This window comes from Pseudoliparis swirei, chromosome 24 (genome assembly GCF_029220125.1).
Source record: "Pseudoliparis swirei isolate HS2019 ecotype Mariana Trench chromosome 24, NWPU_hadal_v1, whole genome shotgun sequence".
Taxonomy (NCBI): Eukaryota; Metazoa; Chordata; class Actinopteri; order Perciformes; family Liparidae; genus Pseudoliparis; species Pseudoliparis swirei.
Genome location: NC_079411.1, coordinates 5,268,636 through 5,288,127, shown reverse-complemented (window position 1 = coordinate 5,288,127; position 19,492 = coordinate 5,268,636). Strand labels below are relative to the sequence as shown.

General features: G+C 44.0%; 2 protein-coding genes across 6 annotated transcripts in view; both read left to right on the top strand.

Annotated features, from left to right (window-relative positions):
• tmem131l (transmembrane 131 like) overlaps positions 1-11,102 on the top strand; it is a 32,736-nt gene extending 21,634 nt beyond the window's left edge. The window contains exons 10-34 of one of the 5 annotated variants that reach the window (XM_056409155.1): positions 196-254; positions 341-446; positions 546-648; positions 865-1,009; positions 1,187-1,357; positions 1,868-1,937; positions 2,030-2,153; positions 2,259-2,328; positions 2,753-2,862; positions 2,974-3,043; positions 3,192-3,325; positions 4,100-4,242; positions 4,330-4,516; positions 4,792-4,977; positions 5,990-6,139; positions 6,257-6,812; positions 6,923-7,035; positions 7,170-7,339; positions 7,430-7,630; positions 7,809-7,887; positions 8,265-8,371; positions 8,468-8,600; positions 9,842-9,912; positions 10,040-10,167; positions 10,544-11,102. In XM_056409155.1, the coding sequence (XP_056265130.1) occupies positions 196-254; positions 341-446; positions 546-648; positions 865-1,009; positions 1,187-1,357; positions 1,868-1,937; positions 2,030-2,153; positions 2,259-2,328; positions 2,753-2,862; positions 2,974-3,043; positions 3,192-3,325; positions 4,100-4,242; positions 4,330-4,516; positions 4,792-4,977; positions 5,990-6,139; positions 6,257-6,812; positions 6,923-7,035; positions 7,170-7,339; positions 7,430-7,630; positions 7,809-7,887; positions 8,265-8,371; positions 8,468-8,600; positions 9,842-9,912; positions 10,040-10,167; positions 10,544-10,843 (3,686 nt within the window). In that variant the 3' untranslated portion in view covers positions 10,844-11,102. Of the gene's footprint in view, positions 1-195; positions 255-340; positions 447-527; positions 649-864; positions 1,010-1,186; positions 1,358-1,867; positions 1,938-2,029; positions 2,154-2,258; positions 2,329-2,752; positions 2,863-2,973; positions 3,044-3,191; positions 3,326-4,099; positions 4,243-4,329; positions 4,517-4,791; positions 4,978-5,989; positions 6,140-6,256; positions 6,813-6,922; positions 7,036-7,169; positions 7,631-7,808; positions 7,888-8,264; positions 8,372-8,467; positions 8,601-9,841; positions 9,913-10,039; positions 10,168-10,543 lie in introns of all 5 variants that reach the window. The other 4 variants (XM_056409153.1, XM_056409151.1, XM_056409150.1 and 1 more) reach the window with 4 other exon arrangements.
• Positions 11,103-13,703: 2,601 nt separating this feature from the next.
• Positions 13,704-16,190, top strand: LOC130189785 (uncharacterized). Its single transcript, XM_056408720.1, has 4 exons — positions 13,704-13,910; positions 14,493-14,819; positions 14,909-15,020; positions 15,431-16,190. Exons 1-4 carry the CDS (start codon positions 13,704-13,706, stop codon positions 15,865-15,867), a joined length of 1,083 nt encoding a protein of 360 aa, XP_056264695.1. The 3' UTR covers positions 15,868-16,190.
• The last annotated feature ends 3,302 nt before the right edge of the window (positions 16,191-19,492 follow it).

Here is a 19,492-nt window from a genome sequence, read left to right as displayed (position 1 = left end):
TGGTGACTATGGAGGTCATCTTTTCTTTTAACTTTCATGGCTTTGCTCAAGAAAAGCTGCCGAGTTCTATAATGACATATAAAGAATGTACGCGAGACCTTTCCATAGTTAACATGTAGATATGTCATGAATATATCTGTAAACCTAACCAAATATTTAATTTGTTATACTGACTTTTTTTCTTTTTTTTTACAGGTGAACCAAAAATAGGAGTTTATATGTTAAATTCTGGAGGCAAGAAGCTCCGTGTAAAGGTGAGGTTTAAAAAAAACAGTGTTGCTCTATTATGGGCTTCATAAGTAGCAATTTATAGGCATTAATGCTATATTTTTCTCCTCAGGACATTCAGTTGCTATCAAAAGTGGAGGCCAGCCTGGAAATTAATCAGGTTGTTCTGAGGCCGGAGGCAAAAAACTTCACTGAAGTGGCGACGCTGGCCTGCAGAGGTGACCACTCATTTCAACTCAAATACCTTCTCCTCATTTATCATCACATCTTATCAGGGTAATTGCATTCGTCAACAACAGTTCTGTTTCATGCATCAGGTTCATCGCCAGGCCATGACGGGAAATGCACGAATCATATCAGTTTAAAAATTCTGGGGAACCGGACAACCTACAGCCTCCCTGGACTACATACCACACACAGGTAAGCATTATAGCCGAGCTCGATAGCCAAAGCCCGATTGTAACTAAGCTAGTGACGACGGTAGCCACGCCCTCTTGTCTGAGGTGTGACCGGTGTCGACATGGTAATGAAGACAAATCCATTACAGGAGTAGTTAAAACGAAAATAAGTTGTAAATGCTCGTGGAGAGCCATTAACACGCGAAGCTGAATAACGGGGTGTGGTTTCGTTCTGCAGGAGGAGCGTGGGGTTCACCTTCAGCCTGGTCCACGTGAAACAAACAGATGCGGACCAGGTGGATCTGTGGCTGACGAACTCCCTCTTCTTACCCGTCACCGTGACGAACGTCAGCCTCTCGCACAACCTGCAGGGACTCATGAAGGTGTGCATCGTTGCCTCGGATAATGACGGGAAGCAGATCCGATTTAAATGATGATAATTTAATGCTCTCGCTTTATGCCTTAAAGTGTATTCTGCTACACTTCACCCGTTTATCGCGAGGATCCCGAGTTCAGAACAGGACTTGACACGTATGCCTCTGCTGCCCCCTGTCTGTCAGGTGATGAACTTCAACGCTCCACTGAGCGTCCCCCAGGGCTGCTGGCGTGTCCTGTCCCTCCAGCTGCTCCGCAGGGCCCTGCCGGTCAACCGGGTGTTCACCCTGAGTCTGGACACCAGCCTGGGCACGGCCCTGCGCATTCCCCTTTATTTCCACTCTTCTCCTCTCAAGGTAAAACACACCAGCTCTACTAGCTACAGTAGTTGGTCCAGTGGAAACAGATTACGGTGACCCGGGGTTACATTTCTTGAACAGTGTGTCTACTCTAAATGTTTGCATAGGTTCAGAGGAAGAAATGCACATGCGGCAAAAAAATATTCTGATGTATAAAACTTGGCTTCCGCCTGCCAGTGTCAGTTTATTCTGTATAGCCCAAAATGACAAACTTGCCTCAGAGGGCTTTACAATCTGTACACATACGACTTCCTTTGTCCCAGGACCTCACGTCGGTTCAGGGAATCTGCAATGTAAGAATAAATAAAGTGTGAGGGATTCAAAAAGGAAAGAGAGAGAATCCAATTTCAGTAATAAGCTTTCCAACAAGAAAAATGAACACTGGGAGCGGACTACTTCGTTTCTACAGGCGAATTATTGAACACGTGTTTGAATAAGAGTGATTGGTTCCCACGGCCGTGTGTCGGGTTGTGGCCCAGATGTGGTAACGGGTGATGTTTCTGTCAGCAGGGGGAAGTGGTGTTTGAGGGGAAGCCTGACTGTGGACAACCGTGCCCTGTCAGATTGTCTGAAACCGGTGAGACCCCACAGAAAAGTCCTATTTTAAAAACATACATACATAAATCGTGTTCATATATTAAGCGTCACTTTTCTCTGACATCCCATCAGGGCGTTCCGATTGGCAGCGTACCCTCCTCCCCGACTTTTCCCGCTCGTCTTGGTCCGTGGACAGCAAACTGGCGGCTGAGCTCTGCTCCCGATGGCACAGCAACAAAGACAAACTGCCGTGCAGGTTGGTCCGAACTGCAACACGCCGCTTCCTTTGTCATGCCATCACGTGTAATACAATCCATCATGACACACCGTTAACATCGTTAATCTTACTCTGTCTTCTCAGGTGGCCCAGACTCCCCGTAGAGACGGCCTTTCCTCTGGACTTTGGCGCTACACCCGTCAATGAGAGCAAGGTGGGTCATATTTAATGACTCCTCACTGAAAATAATGTTTGTGTGTATCTATTAATTATTTTCATATATATGCAGTCGGTAAGCAAAGTATTCAGACCCCTTTAAATCACTCTTTGTTTCATTGCAGTTCATTTTATTTCAGTTTTTTTAATACTTATGACCATGTGATATTTCAGTTTTTTAATTTTTTAATAAATTTGCAAAAATGTCTACATTTCTGTTTTTTTCTGTCAATTCTGGGATGCTGAGTTCACATTAATGAGAAATAAAATGAACTTTTTTGATTTTAGCAAATGACTGCAATGAAACCAAGAGTGAACATTTTAAAGGTGTTCCGTACCCACTGTGTGTGTGTGTATATATATATATATATATATATATGATCCCAAAACTGCAGCAAAAAGAAAACATTTCTTTGGTTCAGGTGAAGACGTTCGTGCTGAAGAATCCTTCGTCTTCAGTGGTTTCCGTGGAGATTCGGATCCTCTCCCTGTACCCGGCCCCCTTAGAGGCTGTGGACCTCCTCAACAAATGGTACACTGTTTAAAGTACAATAGTATAGTTTTGATATGTTTCAGAATTATTCAACTACAGCTCATCTCTTGATGTGATTTGTCAAACTGTTTTCTCTGTTTTGATTGGCAGGTTTAATATCAGCCCCCTTTCGGTCAACATCAGCACCACTGACTTTTCTCTCTTGGCTTCTCCCCCCAAGGTAAGTCATGAGAAACACGTTTGTTATTCTCGGCGTTCCCGACATGTAAACCCTTATCTTACCTTGTGGAGCTTCAATCGTGCCCGTTGTGCTTCCCCTTCAAACCCGGTTCCCCTCTTTGTGTGTGTGTGTGTGTGTGTGTGTGCAGGCGGGTGAAAACGTGAAGGCCATCACGGGACAGGGTGTCCTGCGTCTGCTGCTGCAGCCCTGGGAGGCCAGAGAAGTCGCTGTCGTCTTCTCTCCCTCTGAACACAAACCCACCACCACCATTCTCATCATCAGGTACGGATTCATATCAGTAAGATGAGTTCATGTTCATATGTGTGTTTAGGTTATATACTGGCGGAGAATAAATATGATATGAATTAAATCTTTTGAAGAGATGTTGGCAATAGTTTTCTTCAACCTTTGTGTTACTCATAACACGAATGCTTAGTTAAGCATGAAATAAACCAACATAAGCGGACTAGATTTTAAACATGTTCCAGCTGAAAAGGAAGAGCCCAGGCTCTGCCAACTCTTTTCCAATTAAAGCTCCAACGGTCCCTAAATCTTGCCAAGTGGTCAACACTGACAGACGGTCTCTTCCCGCGTCCCTCTGAACGAGCCGTTCATTACCCACCGAGCCGTGACGATGGTCCCAGTGAGCCGTGACAATGAGCCAGCTCCGCACAGAACCGGGACCCTGAAACCAAAGCAGCTAATTGGGGATTTTTAAAGAAATGAGCAGCATTCATTTTCATTATTTACACCTGTGCTTCTCTCTCTGTGATAAACATGTCAAAATGCCATCCTTAAAAAAAAGGTATTTCACCCACCAATGTCTATGCATCTGCTCTCCTGCTAAAGTACATTGCATGTGTGTTAATTAATTATGCTTAATATGTGAATTATTCATTTTAATATTTTGTAATGGAGGATAACGGTCCTAACAAATGCCCACACTATTGAATATATGCTGGAAAATCTTTTGGGCTCTCACTGTGTTCCCGACGTATGTTTTTAACCTGTTCCGTGACCCGTGGTCTGTGTTCGTCTTTTTTAACCCGTCTACAGGAACAACCTCACGGTGTTCGACATGATGGCGGTGCAGGGCCACGGGGCCAAAGAGCTGCTCCGAATCGGAGGCAAGCTGCCCGGCCCGGGGTCCTCGCTGCGCTTCAACGTCCCTCAATCAACTCTGATGGAATGTCGTGATGGTGAGATTAATGTTTAGGCCTAATACGTGACTTTATTGGTACACGCTAGAGCGCTCAGACAAACCCGTTGCTGCTTGTCTCTCCCAGGCCTGCGCACCAACAAGCCGCTCTTCGCCATTAGAAAGAGTTTCCGGGTGGAAAATGCAGGAGAGCTTCCTCTGACAGTCATGTCGATGAACATTAACGGCTACAAGTGTCAGGGATTCGGCTTCGAGGTCTTGCAGTGTCGGCCCTTCAGCCTGGACCACAACACCTCCTCCGAGGTCACCATCGCGTAAGTGGAATCTTAGCCTTCTTTATGGTTTGTTATTATGTTTGAATAATGTCTGTTAACTTCTTCATTGCTATATATAAAATGGAAAAGGCTTTATATGTGTGGTGGTATGTTAATATTCTATATATAGTTCATCCACTTTCTCTCTTCCTCTTTTTATTGGTTTGTGCAAGTTGTCCTCATTTTACCTTCCTCCTCCTCGTTGTATTTTCTTGTTATGTCTATTTCTTAGTCTCTCACTCTCGCTCTCTCTCTCTACCTGTCTGTATCCTCAGCTTCACCCCAGACTTCACCTCGTCCTGGGTGATCCGGGACCTCACCTTGGTGACGTCGCGCGGCACCTCTTTCCCGTTCACCCTCAACGTGACGCTGCCCCACCACATGTTGCCTCTGTGCGCTCAGGTGGTCCCCGGCCCCAGCTGGGAGGAAACCTTCTGGATGGTCACCATCGTCTTCACATGGTCAGTACCGTGTACAGCTGTGGGCGGATGTCTTCTGTCTTCAGGGCACAGACCTCCACTTGGACTCGATGTCCAACTGGTTAGGATTTGATGTTTAAAGGTCATTGTGACTTCACAAAACCCATTATTTTCAATGACAATTTCTGGCAGATGTCTATTCGAATAGAATTATTGATGTGATTGATTAATGACTATTTGGACAGACATGGACGTAAACTGCAACTGGACTGGTTGGTGGAATTATGCCAGTTATTCTGTTTTAAGGATTTTAACATGTGTGTTTATATATATTCTTTAATATATATATATATGTTTATATATATTTGTATATTTATTTATATATATATATATATATATGTGTGTTTGTGTGTATATATATATATATTGATGAAGTTCTTTCTTTTTTTTGTAATGCAAAAAAAAACAATGTCATGCATTCTGATTCATTATAAAAATCAACTGAAATATTGCAAGCCTTTTATTCTTTTATGTTGATTTATGGCTACAGCTTTAAGAAAACTCTAAATCCTATCTCATAAAATTTTAACCTCTCCAGGTTTGTAAAAAAAAAACCAGGCTCAGTGTTTGTGAGTTAATTAGATAGTTCAATTTGTTTATTTAATATTGTATACTTTACTTTGATGATTTTCAATATTTAGAGATAGGATTTTTGAGTTTTCTTAGCTGTAAGTCATAATCAGCAATATTTAAGAATAAAAAGGCTAAATATTTTTTCAGTTTTTGTAATGAATCCAGAATGACATTTTTGTTTTTTTAATTGCATTGCAGAAAATAAAGAACTTCATCACAATATTCTAATTTTCTGAGACAGTCCTGTATATATGGCAATCAAAAGTGTGGTTTTCAGCAGAGGTTGGCTTAAGGTCCCAGTTATGTTGGACACTTATATTGGATTATTTTAGTTAAACTATTCACAGTCAGTCATAAGCTTTTCCTGGTTGTGTATGTATCAGAGGTGTAACGTATGGTGTGTTGTATCTGTGTGTTTCAGCTTCTCCCTGTTTGGTGTGTGTCTGATGGCCTTCCATCAGGCCCAGTACATCCTGAGTGAGTTTTCCACACCCGCCATCAGGAGCAACCACAACTCTGTCCTGACGCGGGACAACGGGGCAATCAATAACATGGCACCCAACGGAGTGAGGTAAGTCCAATGTTTTTCTCTACTCGTAGACACAGTGTGAGGCTTTAATCATGTGCATAAAGACAACTATTGCAAGGGGATTAAACAACTTCAATGTGCGTGTTTTTGTTTGTGCAGTAAAGCAAAGGGCAGCTGTAAGAGCTACGTGGACATCTGCCACAACTCAGACAAAGGCAAAGGCCGGGGCTCTCCAGCTTTGGCCAACATCCCCACCCCGCGTCCTCAATCCTCCTCAAAGAGAGGCTCCCCAACCACCCCGTCCCAAACGCAAAAGAAACACAAGGTTTCACTCTATTACACCAAATGCAAGGCCAGCCTGTCCACAGCGGTGCCCGATGCTATGGCGATGGATGAAGACCATGAAATCCTCACCCCGGATCCCCCCCTGACTCCAGACCCTGATGTCTGCAACAACAACGAGCCCGCTTTCATCAGCGTGCTGGATAAAAAGACGTCCGTGGACTTTAAGGAAGACCCCATGAGCATTACAGAAGACAGAGCGCCAGCAGCCGTTATGTTTCCCATGGAAACGCCTGCTGGCTTCCCCGTTAACGTCACAGTGGGTCCAGGACCGCGACCCGGCCTGCTGGTGTGCAGGCCCGTCGAGAAGAGCTGCACTGAGAGCTCTGCAGAGAAGATCGGCTCTGAGAAGAGGGACCGGTCTGAGATGGAGGTAAATGCACTGCAGCTGTATTCATTTAGATGTGATGCTTACAATCCTAATGACTTCTCATTGGGAAAAAAACCAACAACCATCTTTACTTGATGTTCTTCTGTCTCCAGCTGAGAGAAGAAAGCAAAGGCCAGAAAAAGAAAGCACCGAGTGCAGAGACTGGCACTGCATCAGGAAATAATAAGGGAAGGAGTCGCCGCAGGAAGACGGAGAATGTCTCCAGGTAGACCTCACTACCTCCGTTCTTATCCATCAATCAATTCCTATGCATTCTGGATACTGTCGAATACCTTAAAACTCCCCCAAACGGTAAGATGCGAAGTGTTTATAATGGTTTCCGTCTGATTCCTGCCCTAGTGCTCCTGAGCACAACGTGGTCGTGATACCTGAACGGGAGAAAGAACCCGAGTGGAAAACAGGGGACCAGAGCCTGAATGGACCGCGCAACAGGATCCGCTGCTGCAACGGCTCCAAGTCGGAGGCGCCAAAGCCCGGACTGAGTGTCGAGAGCCCCCACAAACAGAACGGTGGGGCCCCTCCCCCGACCCGGCGCTCACTCACCACTTCGCCAACGGCCGAGCACTCGATTGTAATCTCGCCGTGTCGATGTCCGGCAGACGTGTGTCCTGTTCGCGCTCGACGGAAGTGTGCCACGGACCGGCGTGGCGGCGGCGAGTCGGGCTCGGACTCCGGCAGCTCGTCGGGCAGCGTGCGGGCCAGCAGGGGCAGCTGGGGCAGCTGGAGCAGCGCCAGCAGCCTGGAGGGAGACAAGGACCCCAACGCCCGGACACACGGCTGCACTACCTCGTCCAGGAAAGGTAAGGTTAGCGAGGAGATAGCAGGACTATTTATAGCCTGTTAAGTTAAATAAAGCCCCGACGACAAAGTGCAGAGTCACTCTGGCGAACAGGCCGTAGATGTGTTGTTTTTAATCCCAGATGAGAAGGGGCCAATTCCATTGTTTTGACAGATTTTTGTCTTAATTGTTTTTAACAGGGGACTCCATGCAGCATGGTGTCTTCCACGCAGAGAGAGACTGCTCCCAGACCGTGAATACAAACAGCAAGACTCTCAGGTACCTCGGCACACACACACACACACACACAAGAACTGGCTCCATTAATATTATGCTTTGATGGTAGCATTTGTCAGCAACAGATTGATACTTGCTTCATCTGTGTGTGAATGTGGACCACGTTTAGTTTCTTTAAAGTGTTATATGTGAACTGTGCTAGAGCACATTTATAAAATAAAAATAGGGTTTTTATTTCCAGATATAGTGATAGATTTGACTCAAAATATTGAATAAAAGAATCAAATCTGATGTTTCTATTCATCTACCTCATGTTACTGAAGGAACATGTCTTAACATTATAATGAGTTCTGTTTGGAGAGAGCTCGTGTTTATCTGCTGCCTGTTCAACGTGTATTTGTTGCCTCTTCCCGGTCCAGCATGAACAGCTTGTACCGTAAAGACATTTGCCAAAGCCCGGACGCCACGGCGTCCAGCTTCGCCCCGAGCTTCGCTGCCGTCGCTGCAGGAGTAGAAAGGAACATGGGTAAAAACATACTTCTCCGCGTCGCCTTCGAGTGTGATTTGTTGCGTCACGACGTCTGCGATTTCTAACGAGAAGTTGTTGCCGTCGCCTCCTCAGACCTGACGGGTCAGTATCTGCCTGAAGAGACGTGGTCGGCTCCGTCCATCCCCCTCACCAACGAGTTCAGATACAACACCACCGAAGCGCTGCCCTACATACCTCAGCCAGCCACCACCGCGTCATACAACGGGTCAGTGTTGGAATGGAGCTTGTTTACCTTTTTATTTATTTATTTATTTATAATAATAATAATCATTTATTTTATATAGCGCTTCTCAAGGCACCCGAAGTATATATATATATTTATTTGCAATTAATCAAAAAGGGTCTATTTTTAGAAGTTCATCTCCAAACTGCAGACCTATACGTTCAGATCGGAAGAAAGTTGCACGTTAAATAATCTGAAAGGTCATAGGTTTTATTTAAAGTGGGCGGAGCTTACAAGAGATTTCTGGACAGAAATGTGACTCTTGCCTGCGCGTATGAATATTAAAGCTGTTAGTGTCTGCTGGATATGAAGAAAGAAAATAGTCTTCTTGTGTTAGCCACAGCAACGTTGTGTTATTCTTTGTAATCGTTAACTTCTTGTAGGGTTCAGCTTTAGCTTCAGAGAATCCTAAATCATTCATATATACTCTACTGTTTCTACTGTGTATATCAGACCTATAGTGTATCCACTGTGTTCATATCGTACTTCCAGCTTTTTATTCTGCATATATATAAACAGATAACTGCATTTGAATGCAGAATTTGTCGGTAACGGGACAATATTTCAGTCATTTTTGCTTTATTGGATGGTGATTAGCTTGGAGAGAGGCGGGAAAGGCGGATTATAGAGAGAGGGGATTTTTGTTTTGTTTATCTGCAATAAACCAGAATCCCAGAAATATTGTCCGTTTCCCCCCACAGGCTAAAACATTAAATCATCATCAGGCCGATAGCTGATGGATTCAGAGATTACTGTTGCCATTTATGCTTCTTTATGACTTCCCTGCTGCTGCCGCACGTGTTCCTGCTGTATTAATCTTGTTGTATTCATGTCCGCCTCGTACTTTACTGCATTGTGTGCTTCTGGGTCGATGACGGACTGTAACTCGTTGTCTTCTGTGCAACGGCAACGAAGAATAATCTAATCTAATCTCAGGAGGACAACGAGTCTGTGCTCAAAAACTGGACAGACCATCGTTCCTCTTTTTGTGGAAAATGTATATATGAGAAACTTTAATACATTTCTTATGTTAAGTCCCGAAATACAAATGGTGGCTTCTGTGGTAGAAGTGTGCGTTCATCTGCAAACTCCTGTATGACTGCTTAACATGTCTTTATTAGTCGGATCCTGAGAGTCTAGTGCTGCAGTGACGCATCTCTGTGTTGCAGTTTCATCCGTCTCTGTTTTAACCGCTGACTCATCGGTTTCCTTGTTTCCTGCAGGTTCACTTGGACTAGTGCCAACCACCATTGCAACAGTCCCTACGCCTACCGCGAGGAAAGCAACTACATAGGTACAAACTCAGGCCTGCACTTTAATCCGGTTATATAACCCAACCTCACTCGGTATTTAAGCGTGATGATGTAGAATTTTAAAAAACGCATTGACAAAGCGTGCGTTTGTTCGAAATCGCCTCGCAGGAAATGGAACTTTTCCGGGCGGTTTTCCCGGTCAGGAGGCCCAGAATGCACACGGCAACCAGAGCAGCTGGACCGAGGAGCAGCCGCAGGAGTCCACCTGGGACACGGCCGCCTGCGTGGGCAGCAAGGTGAGTCCCAGTACCACACTCGTACGGGTTAATGGGCTGCTCTCCTGCTGCAGATGGTTTTGAAATGGTCGTATAGAGCAGGAAAAACTCCCAAACAACCTTTCACGGGAATATATATCAGTGTGTGTTTGTATATCTATCTATCTATATAAATAAATTTTTAAAAAGCACTGCCCCGGGACAAATGAGGGATGCCTAAACTATTTGTTACATGTTTGTGTAAAAAAAAGAAGGAAAGGAAGGTTATAAAAGGTCACGACTGTCCGATACTAGGATACAACTATGGGCCGCAGGCAAAGCAGAGACAAATATCAGGGACTTGAACAGCTAACATTGAATCTCTCTCTCTCTCCCCCCTCTCTCTCTCTCCCTCCAGCCATACTTCTCGGGTACCCGCAGCCTCTCCCCCATGTCCGGCCTGTTCGGGTCCATCTGGACGCCTCAGAGCGAGCCCTACCAGAGCCACTTCCACCCCGAGCGGTCGGCCCCGATGTCCCCGGTCACCCCGCCTCACTCCCCCTTCACCCGGGAGCCCGAGGGCCACTGCGCCCCCATCCAGTACTCGAGCTTCAACCCCTTCGGCCCGCACATGAACCTGGACATATGGAACTCTTCCTCCAACCGCAGCTCCAACTCGCAGCTCTCCAACGACTCCGGCTACTGCGGAGATGTTTAAAAAATGAAATAAACAGAAATAACGACGCGGTAGAACCGTAACGATACTTGCAAACGTATAAAATAAAAAAAACATTGATATGTAAAAGAAAGGAAATAAAAATGAATGTTCTTTTATCATTAATGGGGAAAATGTGAATATTCCTTCTCTTTTATGTTCCCATTTTCAAATGTGAAAGGTTAAGCATTTGTTGTATATTTTTCTAGATGTTTTGCAGTTTTGATCATAGAAAATAAACAAAAAAGGTTTTGTACTTCAACAGGTTTTTCTTTTAAAATTACATTAATGTAGTATTTAACTTTAACTCTGTTTTTTCTTTCTTCGCTGCTCTCGAAGACTATTTTCAATCACTTGTCGGAGCCCGCGGGTGCATTCATGTGTCATGTTTGTTTCATCCTCTGCTTTATTTCCCACAGAAAACAGGCTTAGTGGAGGGAACGTGACGTAGTTCCACGTGTGTCTCTCAGGTGAAAAGCCGTATCTGTTGTACATTCAGAACATGAAAATGGGTCATGATGCGTGGAGTTCCCCTTAAATTTAAAACATTTGTACAATATCGACAGCAAAAGTCCAAAACAGACCGACTTGGTTCTCCAGATCCATTTTTGCAAACACCTGTTGGTCAAGGAAAGTGGTGAAGATACTTTCTCTTGTTCTGGTCTGACATCACCAGGCCAATCAGGAGAGAGACTCCTCTACAGTATCTTAATACTGTGGACTTCATCTATCGATGCTTTATAATTATTGTCCTGGTTAAAGGGCGCTGCAGCTTTTTTTTTGAGGTTCTAGTTCTCTCGTAGTTCAGGTCCTCATACAGGCGCTGCGGTGTTCACCCAAGAAACTGCAGAATACGGTGGAAATATAAATATGATTCAATTCAGTTTATTTGTATTGCCCATTTTCAAAAATTACAAATTTGTCTCTGAGTGCTTTACAATCTGTACACATAGCTGTCCCTGTCCCTGAACCTCACATCGGATCAGGAAAAACTCCCAAACCATCTCACGGGAAAAAAAGGTAAGAAGCCTTCAGGAGAGCAACGGAGGAGGGTCCCTCTCCAGGATGGACAGAAGAATAGATGTCATGTGACCAGAAGGAATCATACACAACTTAAAACAGTAACAACACTGAGTATTACAGAGTGTATGAATAGTTGGTGGTAGGCATGTTCCACGATCCAGACCTCCATGATCTATCAGGCAGATGGAGGTAGAGAGGAGTGGGCGGAGCATCAGCAGAGCTCTTTCATCAGTAAATACCTAAACTGATTCTTAGACCCGTCTCTGGTGGGTCAGAACGATCAGGCCCCAGCTGAGACATGTAGTATTTTGATATCCTATTTTACAAATATATATATATATGTGTATATGTATATATATCATATGATATGATATTCCTTTATTCGTCCCACAGTGGGGAAATTTCAAAAATCACAGCAGCGGTGCACATCAGAGCATCAATGAAAATAAATATAAAACTAAAAACTAAATACGACTACTAAATATACAGGGGGAAAATAAAGTAAAGTGTTGAGTTTGCCAGGATCTCCAGCGATCTACTGCAGTGTGTTGTGCATGAGGGTCTGAGTCAACGCTGCACTAAGAAGTACTGACGAGCCCCAGTGGCTGGAGATGCTGCCGCAGCGCTTCCGTGACATTGCCGACTTTCTAACGCACAAAAAGGCCGTCTGCAAGTCAGTGATGGAGAGATGAGGCGTAGCGGTAGGTCACCGGAGGACATGGCCAAGCAGCTGACGGAGACGCTCCATCTCAAGTCCGAGAGAGCTCACCTGGCCTACCTGCTGAGCGTGCAGAACGTCAGGGATGCGGAGGCAGGGCTCTCCGGCCAGAGAACCATCACTGGGCTCCTCAGACAGGCCGACGCTCCAGAGGCATTTGGCGGCTACTCCGATGCTGACGGCTGGTGTGGAGTCTCCGTTTCATCCCACCTCACTCTGCTGCTGCAGGGGAGCTTCAGACAGGCGCTGAGGTCCGACCACACCCGCAAAGTGGCGAGGAAGGTGGTGCTGTGGTCCGGCACCATGTCATCATACGCCGTGATGAACGAGAACTGGATGATCCTGAGCTGATGCTGCAGTCAGAGTGGACCGGTCCCTTCATGCCATGTATGAGGGTCTGAGTCAACGCTACGCTGGAGTGGAGAAGGCCGGCTTCCAGCAGGTGGACAGGTATGAAGAACTAGTTTCAGTTCAAAACATCATTTTCAGTTTTTGACTTGGACGTTATATAGTTTAGTTGTCTTGTTTTTTTTTTAATGAAAAGATATAATTAGTTGGAACACTTCAGGTTGATTTATTTTATATTGTAAAATATATTGAGGCTCAATTTGTACTCAATAAATTGTGAGATGTTTTTAGCTGTGAATTTATTTCCCGTGTTTTAGGGACTGCTGTGCTGCCTTCAGGGTCCTGCTGGCTGGAGCTCAGGAGCAGCTCTTGTGGGACTGCTGGAGGACCTCAGAGGCATCGTCTGGGAACCTGGAGAACACCAGCGCCTCAAGGACCAAGTTCAACAACGATAGAACCATCTAGTTGGACTTGTTCCACTGCATGCGGCGCTTCAGTCTCGGAGCATCACTCTCTCTCCACCTTTCTGCCAGTTCCTCTCTGCAGCCTTCCTCGTTGTGGACTAGGGAGATCTCCAGAGGCTCAAGGAGGCGAACACCTTCTGTGGGATCTCTCCTCCTAATCCCACCAAGCTGCACATGAGAGCGCTGCAGGTCCAAGGTGCCACAGCCCCGAGAGCTGCTGCAGAGGGTGGAAGACGTCCTCCATCACTTCTACATCTCAAAAGATGTCAACCTGCTCCTCTACAAATCCTCCATGTTAAAGATATGAAGGATGCAGCGGGTGCACATCTTGAGAGGCTGCCTGAGCGACCCTGAGGTGGGGGAGGGAACCCTGTACAGGTTTGGTGGCACCTTGCAGCTGAACTACACCGAGGGAGAGGAGCTGTGCCCATCTGGATCCCTGAGAGGCCCCTCTCAGCAGGAGGGCTTCCACTTTCACCAAGCCCAGTGGGTCACAGGGAACCGGGTTTCCTGTGAAGTAAGTAAGTAATTTATTTTCCATAAGTACATACATAACGTGTACAGACTGACAGACATTAGCAACAGAAAAAATTTACGAATGGAGGACCGTCCAAAGACCGAGGTCTGTAGGCCCCTCCCCTAACCCTTTAGCCCCGCCCCTCCCAACTACTACAGGCACACAGACAGTACACACACATATGGATCAAAATATAAAATGTCGTACAAGCAACAACAACAACAAAACCAGAACAGGAAAAAGAAAACGAAAAAGAAAGAGACATAGTAAAAATAATAATAAAGGCAAATGTGAACTTCTGATAACTTAGAAAAAGAAAAAAAATATCACGAACATCAAATTATGTATATACATTTTATTTTAAATATCTTTCCTCTATTGTACTGTGCCGCCAGGCTGTATATCAATATTAATAACTTTCAAAATGAAGTGAGATGGCGTTTAAGGCGAGAACCAAATGCCTTGGTGGTGGATGCTGATTTGACCTCGTCCGGAATTTGGCTCCAGAGCTTTGGACCTCTACAGATGAAGCTTTTAAATACAATGTCGACTGTATGTTTATTTATATGTGAACTATTCCAGGCGCAGGCCATGACAGGGGTGGTGCGCTGGAACTTCCGGAGACTGGTTGACCTGAAGCTGCCCGGTGTGGAGCTGCCAGCCGTGTTCGACCCCGTGTTGATAGCAGAGCTGAACAATTTGTCTGCAAAGGTGACGGCAAAGGCAAAATATCCAGCGCTGCAGGTCACCAACGGAGACACAGGAGAGAGATTCGGTCTGGACTATGTGGAGCGTTGCTGTCGTCCTGTTCCTCTCAACTGGGACAAGCACAAGACACAGCCAAGCATGGCCGCTGCGGTCGCCAAGGAGACGGAGCATCCTGCAGCTGAAGAGGCCACAGACCGTCAGGTAATCCAGATAAATGACCCGTCAATTATCAATAATCATGATCAGATTGTGAATACTTATTGTCCTCTCCGTGTGACGCTTCATTTCAGGAGACCAGTGCCACTGTGAGGGAAGCTCCATCCAGTCTTGTGCCCATCCTGTCCTTCCACGAGGGGTCTGACGTAAAGTTCCAGCCGCCCTGGAGGCCGTCGTCTGCTCCAGGTGAATTAAACCCCGACCACCCTCATATGGACTTTGCACTGAGAACCAGCCGTGTAAATAAAAGACAGAATAACAAGACAATCGTCTTAATAAAATGTCATGCATTCTGGATTCATTACAAATCATCTCATATTGCAGGTGTTTCGAGTTAATTAGACAATTCAAGTGATTTGTTTAATTACTATTCTAATATTTAGAGATAGGATATTTGAGTTTTAAATAAAGAACTTCATCACAATATTCTAATTTTCTGAGACAGTCCTGTATATTGTTTATTTACAATAATCCTGAAAATATAAAAAACACACCACCATATAATTGTATTCTCCCAAGAAACACTGTAATCAACATGTGCTTTATACGCTGTATTTATCTACAGCACCGCTGCCCGTATCCTCCTCTCCATATAGCCGCTCGCACCGGACCGATGAAAACAGGAGGCATCGTCCAGGTGCTGGACCACGGCCGGTGGACAGAAGGTGCCATCGACGGGCTTCTGATGAAACACCACGGAGCTCCACGCATGCTGAAGCAGGTGGATGACGACTACGCCGCCATGGTCCAGAGGGGGTGCACTGACCCTCACAGTTTGTTACATCCGACCACATGCCAACATATCTCCAGATATCAAGCATCTGGCCAAAAGAAAACCCACCAGCTCCTCTCTGAACACCAGCCCAGAGAAGGTGTTGGAGACACAGCAGCTGTGGCAGAGCTTGACCACCGGCAGCCAAACGGTCAGTGTGCCGGTCATCACCATGCCTCCTGCAACCGTCAACCCTCCAGCTGTGGCTCCTCTCAAGGAGGAGTCACTGAGCCGGGATGCAGTGGAGAAGATGGTGGCTGAGATCCTGGACAAGCAGCAGCAGCAACATCCGCAGCAGAAGATGACGAGGAACTGTCCGGCCTGCGCTCAGCCAAAGTCCCGCTACCTTGCCGACGGTTCCTCGGTTCATTTATTCTTCCAGACCAAGACAGTTAAAGATTTCTACTGCTCCACCAAGGTCTTTAAGACGTATGCACGCGAAGGCCTGAAAGACCCCCGCATGTCCTTTGAGGACTTTGCAGCGTCTCCTTTCTTTGAGCGCGAGCTGGAGGCCGCCAAGCAGAGGGGGGCCGAGTGGAAGAAGGTGAAGGAAGAAGAGGAAGAAGAGGAGGTCGGCGGAGCCGCTGCCGACAGGTCGCCTGTGCCGCTGAGGCGAGGCCCCGGCAGCCCTCATGTTCACAGCTGCTTCCCCGGGGTGTTGGGGAAGTACGTCTACTGCCCCTCCAGGGTGTTCTCCCTGTACAAGGACCAGGGCATGGGGAAGGAGATGGCCTGGGGGGACTTCACACAGTCCGCTTTCTATGAGGCGGAGAGAGACAGATGGGTCACAGAGAGGAAGAAGAGACCACACACATATATAGTATTAGTAATACTCATTAAATGATACAATAAAAATTATTGGACGAATATAAGCAGCATTATTGCATTGATATTGATTGCAAATATATATGTCCAGTACATGAGAATGTATATAATTATTGTTTTGGAATAAATATCGATATTTTACTAGAATAAATACAATTATTGCTGTATATAAATATTATATAATAATGTAAATATATATAAAATGTGTATCCATCCTGACATTTGAGAAGCTAAAACCAGGTCATGTTGCTGATTGTTTCAGCACTTATATTATAAATATGTTTTTGAATACACCACTATATGTGTGTGTGTTTGTGTATGTATGTGTGTATGTATATATGTGTATGTATATGTCTATATATATATATGGTTGTTTTATTATATGTATAATAATGTAATAATTATGTATGCATGTACATATATACTTATATGGGATTCACATGTTCATTTCATTGGTTTTATATTTTTTATTTGTTCATTTTAGACTTCAGCTGTGTTTTATATATCTATATATATCATACCTGCAAACTTGTCACCTTTCGGTGAAATTCACCGTTTTGAACTCAAAATAGGTCATCCACGAGAATCGTGGAGATCCGAAGAGTTTTTTGGGGGGGGGTGGGGGTGTCACCTGGCCCGCTGCCGTTGAGATTGCAGTGAGACGCGGAGAAAAGTGTGAAGTGTTGCTCTTCACAATAAAACATCTTTGATGGGACGTGTCGCGTCTCGGCCAATCAGCGTTCAGATGTCTTCAGCGTTTGGGGGTTCAGGTTAGCTTGAATGTCAGCCCGCTACATCTGCTGCTGTCACGCTGCACGGTGTAGCGATGCTAACAAAGGACCCGTACGTTAAACACTGTGATTTAGCATATTTTTAGTCTCGATACCATATCATATATAGCATATTTCTAGAGCGATCAGAGCGCACGCGCTGCTCCGTGTCGAGCTGTCTGCGCACACTGCGCTGCGCAGCGCTCACAGCGAGAGAAGTGGCGCCGCTTTAGAGACCGACTTCGGCTTAACAAATAAAAAGATGTCAGAAGTGAAATGTTTCAGTCTGTAAAGTTCTGTAACTCTACAGCTGCTCATGATGAACTGTGTATCATCTGGTCAGAGACTAACGGCCTCATAGTGATCGTCAATGCTATGATGGAACCATGTAGTTTCATTCATATCTGGCTGTATTAATACTAATATTACTGTCATTTGTTAAGTGTTGAAAAAGTTGGTAAAAAGTGAACCATACAGATGTTTTATTTATTACTATTATAGATAAATATACCAGTCTCGTATTTATGGTACCATATTGTTTTTATGGTATTGGGTATCATGATATTTATGGCAGGTATGTAATATGTATAGAAGTTATAATATGAGTATCGTGACAAACGGGTAGAGACAGAACAGATTCAGGGAAAAGTCCACGAGGACTGTTCAGGCAAAAAAAAAAGGAAGTTGGTTCATGAATGACTTTAACCATATTATATATAATGACAATGTATATTTGTTATTACTATCATTATAGGGCTGAGTCAGAGCGGAGGACCTTTTGTTCTTAAACAGTTTATTATCATTATTTAGATTTGTGGTCAGAACAATAAAATGACTGAAGTTGTGGTTCCAAAAGCTTTGAGGCTTCAAACAACAACAAAAGAGTCACCTGCACCCCCCCCCCCCCCCCGTTGTCACATTTTTCACCCCTCATGAGTTTGCAGGTATGAGTTAAATACATACCCACTTGACCCATCTGGAATATATTGATCGTCTCATTTTTCTGTTCACTATCTTATTTGAATTATTATTATTTTTTAAATGCCGTGTTCTTCATTCTACAGTATTAGAAAAAGTGATTGATAACACAGGAAAATGACACTTCTCGTATTAATAGAAAAGAATGAGAATGAATTATATGATTTGTACACATTGTGTTGAAACGATGCTATGAATAAAGTGTATTATCATTATTGTTAAGGAGAGTCCTCGGAATTACCAGCAGGCACACGGCTAAGCAATGTGGTATTCTTTGTTCATTGTGGGTGTGCCGTCACAGATTTTATGAAAAGGGAGTTTGCCTTATTGTTAGAAGAAATGTAAGTTGTCTGCCGTCTTGGTTTCTCTCATGTGTGTGAGTTCAGACTTACAGAAAAGAGTGTTCTAATCAATAAAACACGATAATTGCACTTTTTACAAACTTTTTTTGCCAGTGCTTCGTCACATCATTTGTCACGATTATGATCCCTGATGAGGACTTTATTTTTCCTCTCTATATTTAGTATTAAGTATTGTTATTGTGTTTAATGTTTTATATTTATTTTTCTATTAATGCTCATCAGAGCATTAATAGAATGCACTGTGCACCGCTGCTGTGATTTTGAAAATTCCCCACTGTGGGACTAATAAAGGAATACCTAATCTAATATATTCTAATCTATTTCTATTTCTAATCTATTTCTAATCTAAACTATTTCTATTATATTCTAATCTAATCTATTTTTAATCTATTTCTATTTCTAATCTATTTCTATTATATTCTAATCTATTTCTAATATAATCTATTTCTAATCTAATCCTATTCTAATCTATTTCTATTTCTAATCTAATCTATTTCTATTTCTAATCTATTTCTATTTGTAATCTAAACTATTTCTATTATATTCTAATCTAATCTATTTGTAATCTATTTCTAATCTATTTCTATTATATTCTAATCTATTTCTAATATAATCTATTTCTAATCTATTTCTATTCTAATCTATTTCTATTCTAATCTATTTCTAATCTAATCTATTTCTATTTCTAATCTAATCTATTTATATTCTAATCTATTTCTAATCTAATCTATTTCTATTTCTAATCTATTTCTATTGCTAATCGAAACACTAGAGAATCGCCCAATAGGTCGTGGTCAGGGAGCAAGCGACTCAACTCCTCCACCACCTTAAGGGGGAGGGAGGAGAAACTAATAGCCTGCACACTTTTGCCGAGGCTCGTCGTCCACCGGAGATGTGGATCGACATGAAGCAGTGCACCAACTCCACCGATTCCCGCCAGCTCTACGCGGA

Excerpts from the sequence above, each read along its gene's own strand:
- LOC130189785 (XM_056408720.1), top strand. The coding sequence starts at position 13,704 with ATGCAGCGGGTGCACATCTTGAGAGGCTGCCTGAGCGACCCTGAGGTG. Across the intron at positions 13,911-14,492 it reads GGAACCGGGTTTCCTGTGAA|GCGCAGGCCATGACAGGGGT; the intron begins GTAAGTAAGTAA and ends GAACTATTCCAG. Across the intron at positions 14,820-14,908 it reads AAGAGGCCACAGACCGTCAG|GAGACCAGTGCCACTGTGAG; the intron begins GTAATCCAGATA and ends GCTTCATTTCAG.